Here is a 25,218-nt window from a genome sequence, read left to right on the forward strand (position 1 = left end):
TTAGGTAATTAATGACAAATAATTACAACAACACATGATTCAAGACAAATATCTAAAACAAGTAAAGCAGCAATACAGGTAGTGTTGCGAGAAGTAGCTCACGTGCTGACTGACAAGGTGTAGGATCCCAATATCTAAGCTTGCTCACCACATGGGCAATTGAGCAATAACAAATAATATATATATATATATATATATATATATATATATATATATATATCTCAATGATCACCTGAAAACTATCTCATAATCCCAAATGCCCAGTGTGCAAAAATCCACACAAGGTACCAGTAGGAAACCATCAGTGGATATGAAAGCGAAGGCAGATAAAAGGGAAGAGGGACAGAAAATACCTGGGAAGTGGTACAATACAGAGATCCAACCTTCAGTCAGCTGTGAGCACACCCTGACGCACGTTTCGCTCCGCTTCTTCAAGTTCTAGACTGGACCTGGGTGAGTCTTTGGATGTCTTGAGTTTTCCAAACATTTCATACTGTGCTGTATATTAGGTTAGTACATAAAATAAGTATGCTTGGAAAATGTCTGTATGTGGGTGAGTAACTGGCTCATTGATAGAAAACAGAGGGTGGTTATTAACGGTACACACTCATATTGGGTCACTGTCACTAGTGCGGTACCACAGAGGTCAATATTGAGCCTTATTCTCTTTAAGGGGACACAATCCTTAACATCCGACTAGAGAGGGAATGTGGACTAGAGAGGGAATGTGGACTAGAGAGGGAATGTGGACTAGAGAGGAAATGTGGACTAGAGAGGGAATGTGGACTAGAGAGGGAATGTGGACTAGAGAGGGAATGTGGACTAGAGAGGGAATGTGGACTAGAGAGGGAATGTGGCCTAGAGAGGGAATGTGGACTATAGAGGTAATGTGGACTATAGAGGGAATGTGGCCTAGAGAGGGAATGTGGACTATAGAGGTAATGTGGCCTAGAGAGGGAATGTGGACTATAGAGGTAATGTGGACTATAGAGGGAATGTGGCCTAGAGAGGGAATGTGGACTATAGAGGTAATGTGGCCTAGAGAGGGAATGTGGACTATAGAGGTAATGTGGACTACAGAGGGAATGTGGTCTAGAGAGGGAATGTGGACTAGCGAGGGAATGACTCTGTGAACATCTTTATCTAGGCATATCAGAAGAATAGAGCTATCCTGCTGTAATCCCAATTCTACTAATCTACTGCTGTATTATACTACCAGATAACATCTTCCCCTCACTACAGCAGTAAACTGGCAATAGATTGTCTATATAGGAGTTCTTATCATTTGTGCTGACTGCTACAGAAGGACAGTATTTTCTTTTAAATTTTCAACGGCATAGTACTGCTGAAATGAAAAAGAAAAACAGCCAGAAATATATTTCCTATGAATATTGAGTTAAAAAATTACCCCTGTATGACGCTTAGGCAGGGTGCTGAGTCTCCTTAAAGAGACCTCTTGTGTATGGGGACTTAATGGAAATAATCCATGGAATGGAGACTTATTGGCAATTGGGAAAATAAGCTGCATCCAGGGCATCTCACTTAGCCAACCAGAATCTTACTCTGTACTGACCAGGTGCAAGCACCCCAAAACAGCTGTCTACGGATAGTTATTTGACTTGGTTATTTTCTCTTGTCATGTTCCAAGGCTTGTTAAAAAGTCAGACTTTGACTCATGGGGAGCCACTTTCTCAATGTGGTGCTAGCGAGATGGTTCCTTGGGAGATACCTCTTTGCATATTATTTAGCCCTGTATGACATGAGTGTGCCTTTAAAAGGAGACTGTCAGTTCCTTTCTTCCCTTTAAACTAATTACAGAAGATAGTGGACTGAAACAAATGTGCAAACATACCTTTGTGGCTGTGAAGAGAGGTCTAACTACCAAGAAGAATAACTTTTATTACAGATCCAAATAGGGTTCTCAATCAGGCAAGTGCTCAGGTTCTCCTCAGTAAACCATGCCCTGAACCTACCTATTTCTCTTAATGGACAGTTACAGCATTGTCAATGCAGAAGAAAGCAACGTAATACAAAACTGGAAGCGTCAATCAAAATCAACAGGGAGGTATAGGTCAGGGTTTACTGAGGAGAGCCAAAGCACTTGCTTTGGAGAGTTGGGTAGAGAAGGGTTAAGAAGTGACAAATGAGGCTGAACATTGATAAATGTAAGGTTATCCACATGGGAAGGGAAAATACAAGTCATCACTACATACCAAATAACAGCTGAAAAGTGATATCTACAAGGTAGGAAGGGAGGAATGTATCAAGATGTGACTTTTGAAGTCTGTCTAGGGCTAGTTTCACATTGCTGGAAACCGCCAGAGCACCACCAGGCACACCTTGGACTTTTTAGGGGCTCAAGCCTGGTGGTGTTTGGGTTCCCGACTGATGGTGGTGGATTCATGGACTAAGCCTGTTGGTTATAATAAAGTCTCTCTTTACTGAAATTATAATGGGAGTAGTAGTAGCCCAAACAGCAACAGGTTTAAAGTATACTACAGTGTAGTCTTTTTCCAAACTCTGTGTATAGGCAGTAGTTATAATGGTAGTAATCCCCAGTGACTTTCATCGTATGTACATGTTGCAATCTACCCAAATAACCATAGGCGTGCGATTCCGTTCTCATTAATTCTTTCTGCAATTCCTGGGTTGGAGGGTGCAGATCTTAGATCCAGATGGTCAGTTTGTCTCAAAGTTTGGTGGATGCGAAGCAATATACCCTTTCCACAGCAGTAAAATCTTATTGCTTACTATCTGAATCCAGCGAGGCCTTGAAATGTGGTTCTAAACCTTCTGTGAATGTCATGTACATGTGTCTGAGGACTAGAAACTCACTAACCAGGGGACGGAACCAGCCATCGCCATGGAAACTAGTCTTAGATTGTTAACTAATGAGTGTTAACTAATTGGTGCCCATACATAACCATTTAGAATGTACATCGTGCATACGGAAATAAGCACTTTAACAAGAAATCGTAACGTTTAACTTTTTTAGCATGAGGACAACTCTTAGCATTAAAGGGGTTGTCTCACTTCAGCAAATAGCATTTATTAAGTAGCTTATGTTAAAACAAGGCACTTACTAATGTATTGTGATTGTCCATATTGCTTCCTTTGCTGGCTGGATTAAATTTTCCATCACATTATACACTTCTTGTTTCTATGGTTACAACCACCCTGCAATCCATCGGAAAAGGTTGTGTTTGCACACTATAGAAAAAAGCAGGAGCCTATGTGCGCTCCCACAGTCCCAGCCACCAAATAGGCCAGCACTTTTCCCATAGTGTGCAAGCATGACCACCGCTGATGGATTGCAGGGTGGTCGTAACCATGGAAACGAGCAGTGTATAATATGATGGAAAAATTAATCCAGCCAGCAAAGGAGGCAATATGGACAATCACAATATATTAGTAAGTGCCTTGTATTAACTTCCTCTACATGATAAATGCTATTTGCTGAAGTGAGACAGCCCCTTTAAATTTATTCTTGCAGAGACCAATGCACTGCTGCAAGACTTCACGGCTAGGCATGAGTACATCTTTATTGTCTGACCCTGTCAGTCAAAGCGGTAGGGGTGCAGCCTGGAAGAGCATGATCAGAGCCTTTGGGTGCAACGGCAATACCCTGGTTGCAGCAAGGGGCCAATTTGCATATTATTAAAAGGATGACTTCTCTGAATTGGGTGAACAGATCAAGATGGGAGCAAGAGAATTTAAATGTGCGGACAAGTGAATATCTACCATGTGAGATGGATTTATATGAAGGTATGAGGTGCCAGATTCCCATTAAAACTTTTTTTTACTTTTTCTGAAGTCCCCTTAGGGGACTTGAACATTCAATTGTCCAATCACTTCTCCCACAGACTGCTATGAACTACCAGTCTATAGGAGATCCATTATGTTCCTATCGAGACCTGTTACAGGCAGGCGTCCTTCAGAAGGCCTGAGGATGCCAGAGCAACCAAACGGCTCCCTTGATCTCAGCATGAAGATGCCGTTCGTTTGCAATTGACCACAGCATCTGAGGGGTTAACTGTCCGTGATAGGTGTTATTGTCGATCACGGACCTTGAGTGTCAGCTGTGTAAAACAGCAGGACTCGGCTATGGCAGTGACTCAGCCTCTTAGCGGGCAAAATGTTTAAAGAACAGATTTTCATCATACATGTATGGTAGAGGTCTGGAAGGGGTTAAAGGAGGGCGACTAAAGTAGTAAATGAAATGGGAGGACTAAAGTACCCAGAAAGATTACCAAAATAAGAGTTGTTTAGAAAAAAGCAGCTGAGGGGTGATCTGAAAACTATATATAAATGCTGTATATCAAAGGTGAATACAGGGATCTCTACCATGATCTTTTTTGGTTTTATAAATTTTTTTAAACTGACAGAGCAAATAGAAGAAAAAGCATTTCAAAGTTACAATGTCATCTGAAATTTCCATAAAACGAATTAGCTAACACTGCAAGAGCCTAAAAAGGCAACATAAATCCATACCATTGCTGATGTCAATTGCTTCAACTGGAGACAGAGCTCGGGATCATTGAAGCACTGATAGCACATTTTGAAACATTATGAAATAAAATCTGGCAAACCCAAAACAAACCAAAAAAAAAAAGAAGGGGGGGGTAAGGGATAAGGAACAGCAAGGGGTTGGGTGAGGTAGTGTAAAAGCAAGAAAAGGAAGGCGAGAGAGATGTGGAGGAAGAAGAGAGGCCAGTGCAGGGTAGTCCGTTTAAAGTGTCCTATATGTCCCTGAGGAACGGAAATCATCCCGCGTATACATCTGAGGGGTATGGGCTATTAACTCCTCCATTCTCTAAAAAAGCATTACTTCCTCAAACCACTCCTCCAGGGATGGGGGGGGTCTTCGATTTCCATTGACGAGGGATCACTGCTGTCGCTGCTTGAATGAGATATTTAAGAAGAGAGTTTTTTGTAAGCTTTGATGGACAAGTCAAAAACATATAAGAGTAGGGATTCTGGCAAGTTGGGCACCGGAACGCCGGAACTGAGTCCCAGAATTCCCGTAGGGCAGAGCAATGCAACCAGATATGGGGCAGTGTGCCTTCTGCCACCCCACGTTTCCAGCATCTGTCCGAAACTGAGGGGAACCATTTGTGCAATAATGATGGGACCCTGTACCAGTGAGACATGATCTTGTAGCAGGTTTCCTGCGCTCTGGTGGATAGCAATGCTTTATGGGTAAAGAGATAACACCTATGCCATTGGGCAGGGGACAATTTAATACCCAGATCGCGTTCCCAAGCTGCACAAAACAGAGGCGTTGAGAAGGACCTGTGTTGGAGAAGTAATTTATACATAAAGAATATGTCTCTGAACACAGTCGAAGGTGTCAGACAAGCCTGTTCAAAAACTGTCAGAGTTCTAGTAAGGTTGTGAGAGACACGCATGGAAGCATAGAAGTGTTGAAGTTGAAGGTATTCATAGGTGTATTATTGTATGGGAATTGTTTCACCCACTATAGAGGATAGAGATTTCAGGGAGGTTCCTGAGATGACCTGGCAGAAGCGGAGAGAGGGGAGAGTTTCGTGCCTGTGAGAAAAGAGGGTGATGAGGAACCCAGGGGAATAGGGGATGGGGATGAGAGGCCCCAGAGGATCAATAAGAGAGAATTTCGGGCTTATGACCGCTAATATTGCAAATGTGTGGTTAGCAGTAAAGGAGAGTTGGTGAGTTTGTAAAAAGCTCCAGAGCCAGGGAAGAGTGGAAAAAGGACATGGCGAGGAACCCCTCGCTATATTAACCCACGCTTTCTGACAAGCGGGACGAAACATGTCCTGAAGCCGGGCATAAGCAGTAGAATGGTAATATAACCTACAATCCGGCAGACCAACCCCACCCGCATCCTTGGGGCGAGTCAGCACTTCCCAAACGATGCGTGGGTGACCAGGGGACCAGACAAATTTTGTAAAAAACACTTACGCACTTGGGTCCAGAAAGAAAGGGGGAGGGGGACCCGAATGGGGATAGTCTGCAGGAGATAAAGCAATTTGGGCAGAAGATTTATTTTTAATATACTATTCCGTCCAAACCACAAAGACTTTATGGTGCCAGGAATCTAGATCTTTCTGGAAGCAGCAAAGAAGTGGAGCAAAATTATCTCTAAACAAATGTGACAAGACGGAACTAATTCTAAACCCCAAATAGGTAATGCCTTTGGAAGGCCATGTGAAGGGAAAGGAGGCTTTTAGAGAGGCAACTAAATCCGACCCCAGGGAAATATTCAGGGCATTAGATTTAGACATGTTTATTTTGAAGTTGGACCAAGCCCCAAAACAAGACAATTCCGATTGCAGGCATGGAAGGGAGATACGAGGGTTGGTGATGTAGAGCAACAGGTCATATGCAAAGGCAGCACATTTGTATTCCTGACCTCCTATGCAAATGCATAGGGATTGGCACGTATTGCTGACAGTAGATGTTCCATAACCAGAACGTATAACAGGAGAGATAGCGGGCATCCCTGTCACGTGCCGTTGTGTATAAGGAAGAAGGGAGAGAGATTCCCATTCATTTTGATCCTCGCAGATGCCGTCTGGTAGAGACTGAGAATTTTGATTGTGAACCAGGGGCCTAGACTTATGTGAGCTAGGGTGGTGTGTATGGAGGGCCATGAGATACGATCAAAGGCCTTCTCTGCATCAAGTGATAAGACCATAAGAGGGATATGGTGGGTCTTAGCATAGTGAATAATATCCAGTGTCTTCAGAGTGTTGTCTCTTGCTTCCCTCCCCGACACGAACCCCACCTAGTCTGAGTGGATGAGAGAAGGCAAGGAAACCTTCAAACGGTTTGCCAGAGGTTTGGCATATTTTTTAAGGTCTACATTTAGAAGAGAAATTGGGCGATAACTCGCACACATCTGCGGATCTTTTTAGGGTTTAGGAATGACCGCTATATGTGCTTCAGTGGACTGTGCCGGGAAGGGGAGCCCAGACGACATTGCGTTAAAGACCCGAAGTAGGAAAGAGGCCACTCTATCTGAGAATACTTTGTAGAACCTTGCCATGAACCCATTCGGGCCCTGGCTTTTGCCTCCAGGAAGGGATTTAAGTACTTCTTGAAGCTCTACATCAGTGAAAGGAGTATCAAGGCTAGCAGACTGTTCCGCCAACAACCGAGCGGCAGAAGACAGGGGCAGGTCTATTGGGTCGGACGGGGCAGGCAAGTCATACAAAGTCGAGTAGAAAGAATGGTATCTATATGCAATTTCTGGAGTGGTGTGCATTGGTGGCCCGTTTGGAGTTTTAATGACTGGGATATGTGAAGAAGCCAATTGACAACTAAGAGCTCTGGCCATCAAGCGCCCACTCTTGTTGCCATATTCGTAAAATTTGCTGCGGCAAGTTTGGATCATTCGTTCATAAGAACGCTCTAATAGGCGCTTGACTTACAAGCGAGCATCCTGGAGATCTCGCAGGATAGACTGAGTGAGTGCGCGCTTATGGTCCAATTCCAGTGAGGCTACCTTCTGTAGGGCGATAGAAAGTTTATGAGCCTTCCCCCTTTTGATACGAGTCCCATGCTTTATGAAAGTGCTTTGCAGGACGCATTTAAGAGCCTCCCTTTGCATGGGCAGGGAGGTGTCATCTGCTGATTGGTCTGCTAAGAATTTGGAAATGGTTTGAGACATCTCAGCAGCACATACTGGGTTAAGAAGGAGAGACTCATTAAGCTTACACGTCCATTCATTTCTAGTGAGAAAGGGGAGTTTTAAAGAGCAATATATCGGGGCATGGTCGGACCACAGGATAGAGCCTATGGATGTAGATTCCAACCAAGAAAGGGCTTGATGTTGGAGCAAGATGTAGTCGATGCGACTTTAGGAAGAGTGCGGAGAAGAATTAAAAGTGTAGTCTCTGTCAGTGGGATGTTGTATATGTCAGGGGTCCGTTAGCTGCAGTTGCAAAAAAGCCCTCCTAACTCTTTTTAATCGCCTGGTACGAGATGGTAGCGCGACCTGAGGAGTTATCTACGGTTGGGTCAAGGGTGAGATTTAGGTCCCCACAGAAGAGAATTGTGCCCCTCTTCAGGGGAAGGGCCTTGTCAACCAGGTCTGTCAGAAAGGCGACCTGGTTCTGGTTGGGTGCATAAACGTTCAGGAGTGTGAATTCTCTACACACTGGATCCCAGATTGTGTCTACTTGGGATAATTGATTCTGATGATCTGCAACCGTATATTACGATTGGTATTAATAGACTTTTGTATTAAGCACGAAAAACTGTGGCTGCTAAGTGGATACAGCCGCTTCCCCCGAGCATCTCTGAATTTATTGCTAGGATGAACGTGGTTATACGGCTGGAAAGGGGGATATATATAAACCATAACTGCCTCTCTAAGTTTGACAACATCTGGGGCCCTTGGATAGACAAATCTGGTGTATGCAGCCCATGGTTGACCCTTTATGGTGGACTCAGGGTTTCTAGTGAGCTACTTAACGGGTGTTTTAGGATATCCATCATGATTTTACTTGCTATCCTCTTCAGTGACTGGAGTGTTAGTCTGCCGTTGCTTATGATCCTCCTTACTTTGGGTCTTCTGTCTATTAGTGGGGAGTTTGTCCCTAGGTGTATGTTACACGCTTATTTTATCTAACAAGTGTCTCTAGTGTTGGGGCGGGAGGTACCTTGTTGGGGTTTGTTTATAACGAAATATTTGTCTGTCAATCACTATATGTTTTGTAAACAATAATATGGTACTGTACAGACCGAAGCACTTGACGTGATGATTTGTAATACAAGCTTGTTTATTTTTCAAAAATCAATAAAATATTATCTGATTTAAAAAAGGAGTGTGAATTCTCAGCCACCAATACGCATGGTGAGGATCAAGTACCTGGCATCGGCATCGACCGTACAATCCAATAATTGGTAAGTCAGGGATTTATGAATCGCTATGGCGACTCCCTTAGACTTTTTGAGCACATTGTTAGCATAATGCCAGGTTGTATAATGCCGATTACCCGGGACAGACCCCTCCTTGAAATGGGTTTTCTGAAAGCAAATAAGATGTACCTTTTGGCGATGGAAGTGGTGGAGAACTTAAGCGCATTTTTCAGGTGTATTGAGTCCCTTTGTGTTAAATGATGGAATTTTAAGAGACGTCATGGTAGAGAGTGTAAGAGAAGCAGAAACGTAGGAGAGAAAGAGCAGAAAAGAAGGAGAGGAGGGAAGGGGAAAGAAAAAAAGGGGTTTAGTGCTATAAAATACACAAAAATTAAAAACAAAAACAATAAGAAAAAAAGGCAAAATCGGAACTTTAAATGTTACAACACTAAATGGAGACCACTAGGTCAAAGGAGACGGTCACCAGGGAGAAAAGTACCCCCAAGGGAGTGTCTCAAACTACTTGAGAAAAGCGGCAGTCAAGAAGAAGAGAGCCGACCGACACCAAAATGGCAAAACTTGTGATAAAATAGTAGTTTTTTTCTCCCATGTAGCAGGTGATGCTTTTCTGAGTGAAAAAAGGAGAGAAATGGTGTTTGAAAAGAGAAAGGTAACTTAGGTAATAGCAGCATAGGGTCCTCAGGTCAAAGTGGACGACTGGGAGTTCCGTAGCAGGCCAGTGGATCGGCGACTACGTCCTCTGGAGGAGCGGGAAGGCATTCCAGGAAATCCTATTGTGGAAACTTGAGAGAGTAGGAAAGGCTGCGGAGGATCAGGTGGAGTGATGGAGGGCCACGCGTCTTTCTCCATTGGCAGTAGGTCAAGGCTGCAGAGGAAACCTGGAATATCTGCGCTGCAGCATAGAGTGGCCGTGTGACCTTTAGGGCCGGCTATTAGAGCAAAAGGGAATCTCCAACGGTATGGAAGCCCTCTGTCCCAAAGAAGGTTTAGAATGGGTTTCAAAGCGGCTCGTTGAGCAAGAGTGTAGCGGGAAAGTCCTGGAGAATCATAATGGGGGTCCCTTCAAACGATAGAGATGGATGTTGGGGGGCCTTGAGGAGAATCTGCTCTTTCGCAACATAGAAGTGGATCCGGCAGATAACGTCTCTTGGTCTAGAGCCCTCGGGCGCCACAGGCGCAGCGCACGGTGTGCCCTGTCAATTTCAGTGGGTGTAGTGCTGGGGTGTTCCAGGATGCCATTGAATATCAATAAAAGGGTAGGAAGGAGGTCTGAATTGGAGACAGACTAGAAGGCCTCTGATACAGAGTCTATTGCAGCGCCCGTGGTTTTTCAGATCATCCAAATGTTGTTGAAGGGTGTGAATTTGTGCTTCTTGAACCCGAGTTTCAGTTTGTAAGGCTTTCACATCTGCCGACACAACCTGGTCCTGAATAATGGAGTCCACTCGGTCGGTAAGAGTCGATAAGTCTGCTTGCATTCTTGTAGGATATTAGCTGCAAAGCTAGATAGATCCTCTTTCGAGGGTAGAGAGCAAATAAGTGCCCGTAAATCCGCCATGGTGGGCGGTCTAGAGTCCTCATCAGGCACTACCAGAAATGTTCGGGTCTCAACAGGGACCTCGCTCATATGGATCCGAGGAGGAGAGGTAGAGAGGAGGGGACCTGTGGTCATGGAACTTGGCAGAGGAGCAGAACGGGAGCTGTCCCACGATGACCGGTGAACCAGTGATGGGACGCTGCAAAAGAGGGACCAGACGAGGCTGGCGGTGATAGGGGTCCCTCCTTGTGTTGTCCTCGGGGGCCCAGGGACAGAGAGAAGTCATGCTGCTGGTGCACGCAGCCACTGCTTACTAATGCCAGGTGTTCAGGGCCTGGGTCCTTAGGATGAGAGACTTAGTGGAGAGTTGTACGGGAGAGTGGGAGAGATGGCAGTTTTCTGTGGCCAAACCGGTCTCAAGGTGGAGTCTGAGGGGTCAAGAGGGGTAGTGGGGGACAAGGAGGCAGGAGGAGATGTGGGTAAGGGGTATGAGGGTACTTGTGGTCCTGCCAGAGGAGGTACACAGTTAGCCAGGGCCGGCGGCCATTTTGCTGTTGTTGCGACGGAGGGGATGCCTGGCTCAATGGCTGCATTTCAAGCCCGAGCTCTGCCTCCTTCTCAGACCGGGCCAAGAGCGGTGCAGAGAGGGAGTGGTGGTCCCGTAGATGCAGGGATCAGGATTCCTCAGACATAACAGGTGACACAACACGCCTCGAGGTAAGGGCGCCGCCGTCATCTTGAGACACACTGGCCGGTGGCACCTAGACTGTAAGGCCGGCCGGCTTGGAGAAATATGCGCTGAGGTCTCCTTGCGATGCGGTCAGGGGAGCAGGTGGACGAGCTCAACCCTTCTTTGTGGCTTTCCCCATTTCCCCAGGTGAGAGCTGTAGTTTAGACTGGGGTGCAGCGGAGCTCACACAGAGTTTGGCTTCACTCCTCCATCACTGGCCACGCCCTCTGTGTATCTACCATGATCTTTTTATACCCAGGACTGTGACCATAACAAGGAGACATCTTCTATATCTAGAGGAAAGAAGGTTTGTACATTAACAAAAAAGCGGTTCTTTACTGTAAGAGCAGTGAGACTATGGAGCTCTCTGCCAGGGGGGATGGTGATGGTGAATTCACTAAAAGAGTTCAAGAAGGGCCTGGATGTATTAGTATAATAATTTTACAGGTTATAGATACTAGATTTTTGGAGAAGGGTCATTGATCCAGGGAGTTATTCTAATTGCCAGATTTGGATTTGGGAATGGATAGACTTTTTCAGCCTTACAAACTATGGGGCACACTTATTAAGACCAGCGTTTTAGATGCTGGTCTTAATAAAGCCCCATAGCTAGTGGTGGATCTGCCGAAGTTATGAAGGTGGATCTGACCAAAATTTGGCGGATCCTCCACCAGTTCTAAATGTAAGCCAGCTTCTGAGCTGTCTTAACATTTGGACCATTTTCTACGCCTAAAACAGGTGTAGAAAATAATGAATCAGACGAGTCTACCGTCCAGCCCCCTTTCCCACCCATGCCCACAATTTTAGACCTGGCGTGAGCAGGACAAAGTCGCGGATAGCGGCGCAATTAACCGTTGCACCACCATCTGCATCTGAAATACATCTAATTTAGGCCTATTTCAGATTAGTGGTTAACCCACCACGTTACTTCTCTGCATAAAAAGTATACTGTGTATTGTGTATTGTAGTGATCATATGTCATGGGGATGTCCAGATTTGAACTCGTAGGGTAATGAAGACCCCCGCACCTCCCCTTTTTGGTTCCATCATTCCGTAATTAACATTGTTTTAACCTTCTCCTACCTTACTTATTTTTTTGATCCACTGACACAATTTTAGGTTATGTATAAAATAAATTTACATAAAAAGTAACTTTGTAAAATGGTTTACTTACATTTTATTGTTTCTAACTTGCATACTGTATTCCCATAGGAATCCATAGACTAAAGGGTGGCCCATAGCAAAAATAATATGGAGCACACATTGATGTATGCAATCCCACTGCTCCGTCCCAGAGTGTGTTGCCTCCATTCCATTCCTTATAGGAAAGAATGACAGCATGAACTTCAGAAGTGATTGTGTTGATGGGAATCCCTGTGCAGGCTCACATAACCCATAACAAAGGGATCTGATCTGTGCCCCGTCATGAGACCCTTAACAGCCACATGCCTTCTTTGTATGAATGCCCTTGAGTGAATTTTGCAGTCTTCATTCAGCATTCCTTATTGGTTCAATATCTGTCCAGTAGAATTTATAGGAGCAGTATTACATGTCTGTCAACAAGCATGTCTACAGTTTCCAGTAACAACAAGCAGAACTCTGAATTCAGCTCCTAACTTTCATAAGTTCTAAAACTTAAGATCCATGTTAGACCAGTAAAGCAAAGTATTATGAATATTTTGTATTAAAAGATTTACTCAACTGTTTATGTAAATTGTATCAAGATAAAAGCTATAAAATTAAGTTCAAGGGTGATCATACTCTAACTTTTCCAAACTACTACTGTTCTATCAGTCATTTGCTTTCTTTCCTCCTTTTCTATTAGACTCGATGTCTCCAGTCTCGTTTCTTGCAGAGTCGGAATCTCAATTGTATTGCACTGTGTGAAGGTAATCATTTAGCAATCATATGTTGTAATCTTATCTCGGAAGGAGATAAGCAATGCTTCTACTAGCGTTAAATATGTTTCACCGTTTACAACATACCAGTATATGTTCTAGTTCTCTACTACATAAAAAAACATTTATCCACACCAATAACGCATTCATTTTATCTGGCCTTTCTATGCTACATGTCTGTGTAGATTCATATACAATATAATAATATTAGTTATTTAAAGTGAAACCTCAAATTCAGGAGCTTGTAGGCACAGAATGTCAGGTGCCATAATGGTGTAGACACCCCAATGCTGCAAGAGATTGTCGGGACAAAAGTGTTCCCTCCTGGCGGTCGCCAGATAGCTAGCAGAGGGCACAGCTGCTATTACCTGCAGCGATGTCTTCCGCAGCATGGAGAGGAGCAATCCCTATGGCATCGCTCGTCCCCATGCAGGACAGCGGTGTGCCGGCGGCAGATCCTGATTATACAGCAAAATCTGCCCCGGCAAATCTAGACCTTTCAGCATGCTGAAAAATCTGAATTGTCTGATTCATTGGACAATTGGAGGCAGTATTAGACTGCCAGATGATCGGTAATGAGCATTCATAAGAACTCTTCTTATCAATTTTCTGGCAGAAAAACTGCCTGTTTAACATACCCTTTAGATCCTGCCCAGACATCATATGGTACATGACAATAGCTTTCTAACAAAGCTAGAACCATCCCTGTACCTCACATGGGTAAAAAGCTCCAGTTGTTAAGCTAGATTTATTTGAGCCTTGCAGCTCAGGGGTGTGTCCTTTCTGCGCGGGTGCAATGCGTGAGGTGAACGCATTGCACCCGCACTGAATCCGGACCCATTCATTTCTATGGGGCTGTGCACATGAGCGTTGATTTTCACGCATTACTTCTGCGTTGCGTGTAAATCGCAGCATGCTCTATATTGTGCGATTTCCACGCAACGCAGGCCCCATAGAAGTGAATGGGGCTGCGTGAAAATCGCAAGCATCCGCAAGCAAGTGCGGATGCGGTGCGATTTTCACGCACGGTTGCTAGGAGACGATCGGGATGGGGACCTGATCATTTTTATTATTTTCCCTTATAACATGGTTATAAGGCAAAATAATAGCATTCTGAATACAGAATGCATAGTACAATAGTCCTGGAGGGGTTTGGGTACCAAACATGCCGATTTTTCTCACGCGCGTGCAAAACGCATTACAATGTTTTGCACTCGTGTGGAAAAATCGTGCATTTTCCCGCAACGCACCCGCCTCTTATCCGGGCCAAAAATATGACGCCCGTGTGAAAGAGGCCTAACTGCCACAGCATTTAACAGAACATATAGCTGGTGGCAGTTGAAGAGCACATTCAACCAGCTCAGTGAGATGAACAAAAAATAAGGAAAACAACAAACCGCAGGTAGGGCTATACAGATAAATTTTTTGAATAGTTCAGTGGCTGTACTGAATTTTGAATTATATGCAATTACAAATGTATTCAGATCCAGTTGCTGGTTTGAAAAATGTAGAATATGTTTCATGACACAATCCCTTTAAGTTTGCCATATATAGAAGTTGCATGTTTCTGCAGTACTTATTTTTATCCTTATTTACCCTCCTTGAACCACCAGTCTAGGACTAGCCCCATCTCCTTTTAGGCACTTCTGCAGCTGCTGATAGTAGTAGAGAAATATTATCTGTCAGTCTTCCCTTGTCTTGCCGTTATGTCCTCTTTTCAGTTCCACATTGCTGCAGTGCCACCTGTGCGATCCCAGACCCTTTAAAATTAAATTAAAATAATTAGAGACTACAATTTTATTTTCATATGATGCCTCCATATGGTATTCTATTACAGAGGTACAGTATGGGCCATTGGACTTCTATTGCCAATATATGAAGCTCATGTGGCACCTAAATGTGCATCTGACTGTGTACACCAAATTTTAGCTAAGTCCGAAATTGTGTGCTGATTAATTTCTCAGTATAACTTTACAGAAGTGGGGCACTGTTTTTCTTATTCAGAGCTCCACATCCTCTACATAAGGCCTCCTGCACACGAACGTGTGCGCCCCGTGGCCGTGCTGCGGGCCGCAATGCACAAACACCCACCGTGGGTCAGCCGCGGCGGATCGCGGACCCATTCACTTTAATGGGTCTGCGTTCCGGCCGTTCCGCAAAAAGATAGGACATGTTCTATCTTTCTGCGGAACGGAAGTACGGGACGAAACCCCCGTTCCGTGCTTCCGTTCCGCACCATTCCGCATCTCCGGATTTGCGGACCCATTGAAGTAAATGGGTCCGCATCTGTGATGCGGAATGAACACGCAATGGTGCCCGTGTATTGCGGATCCGCAAATGCGGTCCGCAATATGGCAACGGGACACCTATGGTTGTGTGCAGGAGGCCTAACAATATCATTAAATGAATTTTAATAGTTTGTATGAAAATCCTTTAAAGGGGTTGTCTGAGATTTTGATATTGATGACCTATCCTCAGGACAGGTCATTAGTATCTGGGGGGTCCAATTCCCAGCACCCCCACTGATCACCTGTTTGAAAAGGCTTCAGCACTCCAGTGACATCACACCACTTCCTAGGCCAGTGATGATACGTTTTTCAGTCACATGGCCTAGGTTCAGCTCAGTCCCATTTAAGTGAATGGGCCTGAGCTGCAAAACCAAGCACAGCCACTATATAATGTACAGTGCTAAAGCTTGATAAGCTGTGAGGAGGCCACAGCACTAATCAGAGTGCTGAAGCCTCTTCAAACGGCTGATCAGTGGAGGTTCTCAATATCAAAATCCAAGAAAAACAATTTAAAATTTTATGATGGTCGCTGTAATTTTGTAATGTATTTTCTTTTACATTTATTGCTCCTATCTTCCATTCTGGGCTGTGGTCACATGACCATGTACATGCAGCTCTTTCTTATTTCTTGTGATATTATGTCCATGGGTGTGTCAAATCAGTAAGAGGTGCAGTGATAGATGAATGTCCATGTAACTAGTTGAGTGTTAGGCAGTGCTGGAGATGTGGCAAAGAAAGGAGAAGTGCATCATGGGTTTGGTTGGATACAGCAATAGAAAGTGCTAAATACAGAATGTAACAAACTGGAGTTATTTGTGTACATAGTAAAATGTATCAGGATAGTCTAAATTAAAAATAAAAAAAGCATGGGGAAGATGTACACGAGGTAAGCAACTACATATAATACAACTAAAATACTGTTTAAAATCATAGCAATGCTAGAAAACCCCTTTAAACTGTACATTTTATTGTACTAACCATAACCGATTTGTTCCTCTACTTAGTAATAACATCAAAGGATCTACAGAAGCATGGAAATATTTGGGTGTGCCCAGTGTCTGATCACGTCTGCACACGCTTCTTTTTCGTGTAAGTAGTGATTTCTCTATATCTCTAGATCAGATTTATGAATATTTTTTTTTAATTTTATTTCTCTCAAGATTCAATGGAAAATAAAACTGACAGAAATGGAGCTACAACAGCTTCAAGTTCTCAAGTTTCAGGTTGCATTGGTCAGATGATGGTGCATAGATTGCTATTTTTTACCTGCCCATCGGTCCAGGGATAATATGGCAGTTAGCATCACCACAACTAAGTGACTCTGTCAGCAGGATCAACCCTATACAACCAGGCGTATAGCCTGGTAGGGTTGATGAAAGGTGATTCAAACTATACCAGCGTTGTGGAAAAATTTGAACTTTTATTTATATGCAAATGAGCTACTGGAGCACCAGGAGGTGGGCTTATGCAGTTTGAGCACCGCTTCAGCGATGCCCCTGGTGCTCCATACTGATGCCCCTCTCCTTCAAAACATGCCCTCCTCTCTTTAGATTAACAGCGCTATACTTCTGGTCTAGCTATGAGATCTCACACACGGCGCTTGCGCACAACATTTTTGGCTTCATGCAGATGAGCAAATTATGCATACTGTGCAGGCGCTGTTCACGTCACTGAGCCCGGAAGCAGTGGCACGGGTCAGCTTCGGCTGAAGCAGAGGAGCTTGGTTGCAAGGAGGATCAAAGGGAGAGTACTCTTACCTCCCTCCCCGCCCTGTCTCTTCCCACTGAGCCTCCACTGCCACCAATGCTAACAGGGAGCATTAAAAAACTTTAGCATAGTACAGTAGCAACATCATGCATTAGGATGGCAATGCATGATATTGTCTTTGCACACTGCCACCAATTATATAGGTAGCAAAATACAGTAGCAACATCATGCATTAGGATTGCAATGCATGATATTGCTATTGCACACTGCCAACAATGATATCACAATAGACACTAGTAACATCAAGTTCGAGAGAGCGAGTGCGCAAGCGTGAGATCTCATCACTAGACCAGAAGTCTAGCGCTGTCAATCTAAAGGGAGGGGGGTGTTTTGAAGGAGAAGGGCTTCAGTATGGTGCTCCAATAGCTAATTTGCATATTAATACAAGTTCAAATTTCTCCACAATGCTGGTACCTACAGAGAAAAGAAAGGTATTGTTTCAATCAACTTCATCAACTCTACCAGGCTATATGCCCTGTTTATAGGGTTGGTCCTGGTGACAGAGCCACTAAAGTTTTTGTCTGTGCCTATTTTATGATTTTATTTTGATGCAGTCCTAGTTTTTGGTGCATGTTTTGGGCAAAAGCTATATCAGCTGTAAAGTATTATAAAAAGTGGTGTATTAGTCTGATAGTATAAAGCCCTATGGCATGTTGTGTTGCAATTTTTGTGGCACATTATGTTAAATCTTCCCTTCTAAAACAACATCACAGCTTTAGACATGTTTACCAATCCAGATCATACATTTGTCACAAAATAAAAATGGCACAGGCACAATATTAAGGCGCAAAAAAACATTTCTTAATATATCTGCCCCTGTATGTTTTCCTCCATTTCACTGGTAATGCATTTTGGAGGCTTTTTCTTTTGAACTTTTATATGCAAAGACATAGGGGCACATGTATTAAGGCTGGAGGTTAGGGTGTTTCATCTTTCCAAAGATGTGATTTTCATATGACTTACTCAGTGATGTAAAAGATATATATGCCAAATTTTAAGAAGATTGGATAATATTTAGGGGTTGCACACATTGATCACTTTTATTACTACTCTCACTCCTGTACCTAGGAGGTTGGTCTAAAAACGACTTCAGTTTCAGGATCTCAGGGGCTCTGCATCAAGCAAGGTGGATGGCAAAGGGAATATATGCACTTAAAATTGTCATCTTCACTAAACAGTTGAATATTCCTCAACGAGAATTGAAAGGAATGAAACGGGTTGAACATTTTGTGAGCCTCATATATGTTTGCTTTTTTGGCAACTGTACGTCGATGGGCTCCAAAGAATGATTTGGATATGCTACAGCTGCTGAGCACTTTCCCAGATGCAGACGTCAAAAAAAGTGCTCTCACAGTTGCTAAGAGACACCTTTGGTATCTGTCAGAAACAAACGTAGGATTGGCTTTTTTGGATGAACGTATTACTCAGGCTGTTAAGGAAAATATGACAAAAAAAATTTAGAAACCAGACCTGCAAAGAAAAGGAAATGAAACGATTAGAGGGTGAAAACCTAGTTTTTCAAGGAAAATACCTGAGCCATTTAGTTACTAATAAAACAAAGACGTTCTTTGAATTGTTTGGGATCCACGACGTGACAGAAAACTACAGTGATTCTCTAAGAAGCCATGTGATCAAAGTGTGCAACCTCTAAATATTATCCAATCTTCTTGAAATTTGGCATATACAGTACAGACCAAAAGTTTGAACACACCTTCTCATTCAAAGAGTTTTCTTTATTTTCATGACTATGAAGGCATCAAAACTATGAATTCACACATGTGGAATTATATACATAACAAACAAGTGTGAAACAACTGAAAATATGTAATATTCTAGGTTCTTCAAAGTAGCCACCTTTTGCTTTGATTACTGCTTTGCACACTCTGGGCATTCTCTTGATGAGCTTCAAGAGGTAGTCCCCTGAAATGGTCTTCCAACAGTCTTGAAGGAGTTCCCAGAGATGCTTAGCACTTGTTGGCCCTTTTGCCTTCACTCTGCGGTCCAGCTCACCCCAAACCATCTCGATTGGGTTCAGGTCCGGTGAATGTGGAGGCCAGGTCATCTGGCGCAGCACCCCATCACTCTCCTTCATGGTCAAATAGCCCTTACTTTCAACGTTTTCCCAATTTTTCGGCTGACTGACTGACCTTCATTTCTTAAAGTAATGATGGCCACTCGTTTTTCTTTACTTAGCTGCTTTTTTCTTACCATAATACAAATTCTAACAGTCTATTCAGTAGGACTATGAGCTGTGTATCCACCTGACTTCTCCTCAACGCGACTGATGGTCCAAACCCCATTTATAAGGCAATAAATCCCACTTATTAAACCTGACAGGGCACACCTGTGAAGTGAAAACCATTTCAGGGGACTACCTCTTGAAGCTCATCAAGAGAATGCCAAGAGTGTGCAAAGCAGTAATCAAAGCAAAAGGTGGCTACTTTGAAGAACCTAGAATATGACATATTTTCAGTTGTTTCACACTTGTTTGTTTGTTATGTATATAATTCCACATGTGTTAATTCATAGTTTTGATGCCTTCAGTGTGAATCTACAATTTTCATAGTCATGAAAATAAAGAAAACTCTTTGAATGAGAAGGTGTGTCCAAACTTTTGGTCTGTATTGTATATCTTTTACATCACTGAGACATTTAATTTTTTTCCATTACAAAATGAAACACCCTACTGGAGGTGGATCGCCAAAGTTATGTAGAGGCGCCAGCCTCTACATAACTTCAGCGGATCCACCGCCGGTCTAAATGTAAGGCTACTTTTACATCTGTGCTTTCCCTTTTCCGCTATTGAGATCTGTCATAGGATCTCAATAGCGGGGGAAAACGCTTCTGTTTTGTCCCCATTCATTGTCAACAGGGACAAAACTGAACGAAATGGAATGCACCAGAATACATTCCATTCCATTTGGTTGCGTCCCCATCGCGGAAAGAATAACTCTGCAAGCAGCGTTTTTCTGTCCTCGATGTGGTGCGGAGCAAGACGAATCTGTCATGACTCAAAATATAAGTCAATGGGGACGGATCCGTTTTCTCTGACACAATAGAAAACGGATCCGCCCCCCATTGACTTACAATGGTTTTAGAGACGGATCCGTTAAAGATAATACAGTTTCCGAGCTGTCTTACATTTAGACCATTTTCTACACCTAAACCAGGCGTAGAAAATGGTAAATGAAACTGCCAGCCCTTCTCCGCTCACACCATGCAGATTCTGCTGCACCATGGCGTGTGACAAAATCTGCGCCAGATATACTCTACAAAAGTAGCATTTTAAAGAGATTGCCCCATGAAGACATTTTATCCCATAAAACGTCTGATCAGCAGGGGTCTGACCAATGGGGCCTCCGCTGATCAAGCAAATGGGGGCCCATTCATCCCTGTTTAACTTGAGTGGCCGTAGATAACTAAGCACCTGTGAGTGGAAAGAGGGGAAGGGAATTAATTCTCTTGCAAAAAATTCACCCAACATGGGTTTTTAACCCTAATCCCTCTTTATGAGAATTGTGCGGGACCCACTGACACCAAGGTAGACCTCCAACATTTAGAGGTACACCTAAACAAATACACATAAATAGGTGTATAAGTAATTGCTTCTGATACTACACCGTTAGTTGAAAGCAGTTTCTAATATTTTGAATCCATTGCGGAAGAAAAGTGATAAAACTTTCCAAAGTTTCAAAAAATGCCTCAAGTTTTCTTCTTTAAGAAAAGAGACCTTAACTCAATCCAATTTAAGTAGAAAGGACAATTTATCCAGAGATTGCTTAAATAGGGGAGCTCAGTTGTGGATCCATACCTGCAGAATAGACTTGATACCAGTGGCTGCCAGAAAATGTAACAGCTTACGAGCTCTCAGGGGATAAATATCTTTATATTTTATATTTTAATAGTTTAATAGAACAGATGCCAATAATATTTATTTTTTACTGATAATTTTTTTTAATTCTAGGCAAAGCAGGGGTGGGGGGGTTTGATTTTTAGATATTTATTATATATTTTAAAACTTTTTTTTACTTTTTTTAAGTCCCCCTAGGTGACTATAACTTGCAATCATTAGATCGCCATTTGTATTCTGTAATGGATTTCTTATACAGGCTCAGGCCTATTGCTACTATGGAATGCCTTCCCTGCTGTCAGCTAGGTGAAGGTGTTCTGGGGCTGGAAGCGTGGTTAAATGCCTGCGATTTGTCTTGGTTCTCTTCTGTTTTAAACAGACCATTGGCAGTTAAAGCCATCTTTAGAGACTGGATCTCCACTGTACATGTAAAGCAGAAGTCCGGAAGGGGTTAAAGCATAATTTAGATCAGAAGCTATACATTGTCTATTTTTGCTGATACTACATGCAGAAATGTTGCTTTTTGTTATATTTTAAAAAAAATAATGGATAGGATAAAGGTGGACCGGTCAAGATCATAAATACACTGCATGTGTGAAGTAATGGTTATTTATTTCTTCTAAGTTAATGGCTTTTCTTTATTTATTTAGCTATTACTACATCTGTCCTCATAATCCTTACCAAAATTCGCTGTTGATTTTTGTTTGAGGATCAAGTCTATTTTTTCTTTTATATACGTTACATTTTTTCAGTTCTTTGTCTTATAAATTGTGAATTTATTATTACATGCCATGTGTCAAAATCTAAACTATCAAAGGTATGAAGATGGCCAAGTCGGGGATGCCAACATCAACACTCAGGACCCCAAAATCCAAAAGGAAATCATGCGAGTGATTGGGACACAAGTGTACAGTGGATGAGGGATAATATCCTCAGGATTACAATCAAAACAGAGAGGAGCGGTCTGTACTCTCTGGGACCAAGAACATGGGGCAATCTATGACCTGCTTCACATATGGAAGATTAAGGGTCCTTTCTGTGACTGAACAGACCCTTTCTAATGTGGAGATGAGGGTCTTGCACTGATCAGGCTCTCCAGGCAAAAGTAAGATATCATTCTATGTGGAGATATCGAAGCCCTGGGACAAATCCTGACATATATTGACTTTACCCTGTGTCAGCACTACCCAATTTCCATACTTAAGCCCCCTACTCTGAAAACTTCTCATTTACAACTCTTTGTTTAACAAAAAAGAAAATGTTAAAAAATAATAAATCTGAACGTTTTATTTCAGTTTCGTTGTTTTTATTATTTAATTATAAATATTATTTGTAGCATTTAAACATGTTTAGCTGGGAGTACACATCACAGTCAGCTTAGCCATGATTTTGATATTGATCGCCTATCCTTAGGGTAGGCCATCAATATCAGATCGGTGGGGGTCTACCACTGTGTAGTGGATGGAGCTGGTAACTGCATTGCTGCACCATTTACTTCAATGGGAGCAACACTGCAGTTACCAGCTCTGTCCACTACATAATGGACAGAGCTGTATAGTTTTGATGCCTACTTTGGGCACTGGCACTACAATAAACAGCTGACTGGTGGGAATGTGGGTTGTTGGACCCCCAACAATATGATACTGATGGCCTATCCCGAGATTAGGGCATCAATATCAAAATCCTGAACAATCATATTAAAACTGTCTTTTGACAGCTGGGAATTTTGCTGGCCATAGATATACTATTTTTGGTATATGTTGCATCTGTAAGGATTCAAGTGACTGTCAACATACCTGACATACAGGACCCCCTTTTTAGACAACTTATAATTTTAAGCCCCACCTTTTATTTTACTGACAAATTATGAAATATTATACCTTCCAGGGGCATCATTATGAATTGTTAAATTCTGGAGAAAAACTTTAAGGCCGGGTTTCTTAAGGGGCTTCTCCTTCTCCCTGGCTGTCAGCTGCCCAATCGCAGAAGAGATCATAACAGCCAGGGAGAAGGTCCAGAAATAAAATAAACCCAATGTGGCTAAAAATGAGATGCACTGAACATTATATGACAAAAACATGGAACATTTAAAACATTCAAGTTCAAGGGTTCTGAAAAAGCTTACAGAAGGCTTACAAAGAACTCAATAGGAAATGTAAACAGGATATTAAGGTGGCTAAATTAGCCACAGAAAAACAAATTGCAGGCGACATTAAAATAAATCCCCAAAACTTTTATTAATATATCAATGCCAAACAGAAAAAAACACTGTCCCTCTAATAGATAATCATCCGAATATAATTGTTGAGGACAAAGGGAAGGCAGAGATATTAAACTGTTAGGCCTCTTTCACACGAGCGTGGCAGATTGGCTCCGGATGCGTTCAGGATGCGTTCAGTAAAACTCGCACCATTTTGCAAGCAAGTTCAGTCAGTTTTGTCTGCGATTGCGTTCAGTTGTTCAGCTTTTTCCGCGTGAGTGCAATGTGTTTTGATGCGTTTTTCACGCGGGTGACAAAAAACGGAAGGTTTACAATCAACATCTCTTAGCAACCATCAGTGAAAAATGCATTGTATCCGCACTTGCTTCCGGATGCAATGCGCTTTTCATGTAGCCCTATTCACTTCTATGGGGCCAAATATAGAACATGCTGTGATTTTCAAGCAACGCAGAAGTAATGCATTAAAAACAACGCTCATCTACACAGACCCATTGAAATGAATGGGTCTGGATTCAGTGCGGGTGCGATGCATTCATGTCACGCATTGCACCTGCGCTGAAAACTCGCTCGTGTGAAAGGGGCCTTAGTCTAGTTTCACATATGTGATATTACTGCCTCCCTGAATATGTGGCACTGGCTGCTCGGCAGTCTTTTCCGGGACAGGAAAAGCCTGCTGGAGTTCATCATATCCAGCGTAGCTGGATTGGGTCGGAACACCACCAAAGTCCATTGACTATAATTGGGCCAGACAGGGACCCGGCTGTTTTCCGGCATGAGTGCTGGGATTTGGACTGACAAAAACTAGTGCTGAACTCATTTCAGAAATCGGCTGGATCCCCACAGAGTCCAATTATAGTTAATGGGGTCTGCCGGTGCTATGGCTGGCTATGCCAGATACGATGAATGCCAGATAGCTTTAATACATATGTGAAAGTATCCTTACTTTTCATCTGTGTTCACCAGTGAGCTGCCAGTGCCAGTCAGGGGTGTATTAATCAAGATGTAGTACATTAATGATAAAGCCCCTAGTCCAGATGACATACATCCACGGGTACTGAGGGAATAGAGCTCAGTAATCGATTGACCATTATATCTCATCATAACAGGCTTAGTGCCACAGGACTGGAGGGCAGCTGATTTACCAATATTTAAGAATGGTAAAAAGGTGGAAAGTGTAACTACTGACCTAAAAGTTTGACATCTGTGGTATGTAAAATATTTGAAGGTATTCTAAGAGATGATCTGCAGAAGTACTGTATATAGTGGTCAATAAATTATTAACCGATAATTAGCAAGAATTCATGCAAAACAGGTTGTGTCTTAGGCTACTTTCACACCTGCGTTAGGCTACTTTCACACTGGCGTTTCTGGGTCCACTTGTGAGATCCATTTCAGGGCCCTACAAGCGGCCCAAAACGGATCAGTTTAGCCCCAATGCATGGCAATACATGGCATATTATGCCTAACCTATAACCTCATAATACATGCATACCTTTTAATAACAAAAAACACTGACTAGAGAGTGGAGGTAAAACGGCCAAGGCCTGATTTATTAAACAATTAACCAATACAACTTTAACTGAAAACTTTAAGAGTCTAGTCATAAACTCAGACTCCAATACCATAAATATATCAGAGTCCATCCCATCACGGGATGACTATCCTTACCTCACCCAACCTCAGGCCATGGCCCCAAATACCCTCAACAAAGGGGGCGGGCGGGGCACAAATACTCCGGCTACACAGGCAGGTGCAGATCAAAGGCAAGCCCAGCCTGCGGAGCTCGGACATTTATAGCCCCAAAACCTCCCACCACACCAATCACAAGCTGTCTCCATGGCTCCGCTAACCTTCCCCGGAACCCTGGGACATCATAGGTCACTAACCCAGCCAATTGAAGGACACTCACCGGGCAGAACTAATCCTCTGCCCAGTGACCCCACAAGAGCGGGAAATCTTTTCCCTCCAAAACTGGGCTCATCAAAATAACCACCTTGTCACCGGGCAGAAAAACCCCAGTCCCCAAGGGCAGACAGCCATCAGGCAATGCCAGTATGGCCAT

At 43.0% G+C, this 25,218-nt stretch overlaps 1 protein-coding gene across 3 annotated transcripts in view; it reads left to right on the plus strand.

Moving 5' to 3' along the window:
- PARP6 (poly(ADP-ribose) polymerase family member 6) overlaps positions 1–22,139 on the plus strand; it is a 98,878-nt gene extending 76,739 nt beyond the window's left edge. For all 3 annotated transcript variants that reach the window (XM_040415761.1, XM_040415763.1, XM_040415762.1), the window contains 3 exons: positions 12,958–13,021; positions 16,323–16,407; positions 21,753–22,139. In XM_040415761.1, coding sequence (XP_040271695.1) covers positions 12,958–13,021; positions 16,323–16,407; positions 21,753–21,855 — 252 coding nt within the window. In that variant the 3' untranslated portion in view covers positions 21,856–22,139. The remainder of the gene's footprint in view (positions 1–12,957; positions 13,022–16,322; positions 16,408–21,752) is intronic.
- The last annotated feature ends 3,079 nt before the right edge of the window (positions 22,140–25,218 follow it).

The sequence above is a fragment of the Bufo bufo genome, chromosome 1 (genome assembly GCF_905171765.1).
Source record: "Bufo bufo chromosome 1, aBufBuf1.1, whole genome shotgun sequence".
NCBI lineage: Eukaryota > Metazoa > Chordata > Amphibia > Anura > Bufonidae > Bufo > Bufo bufo.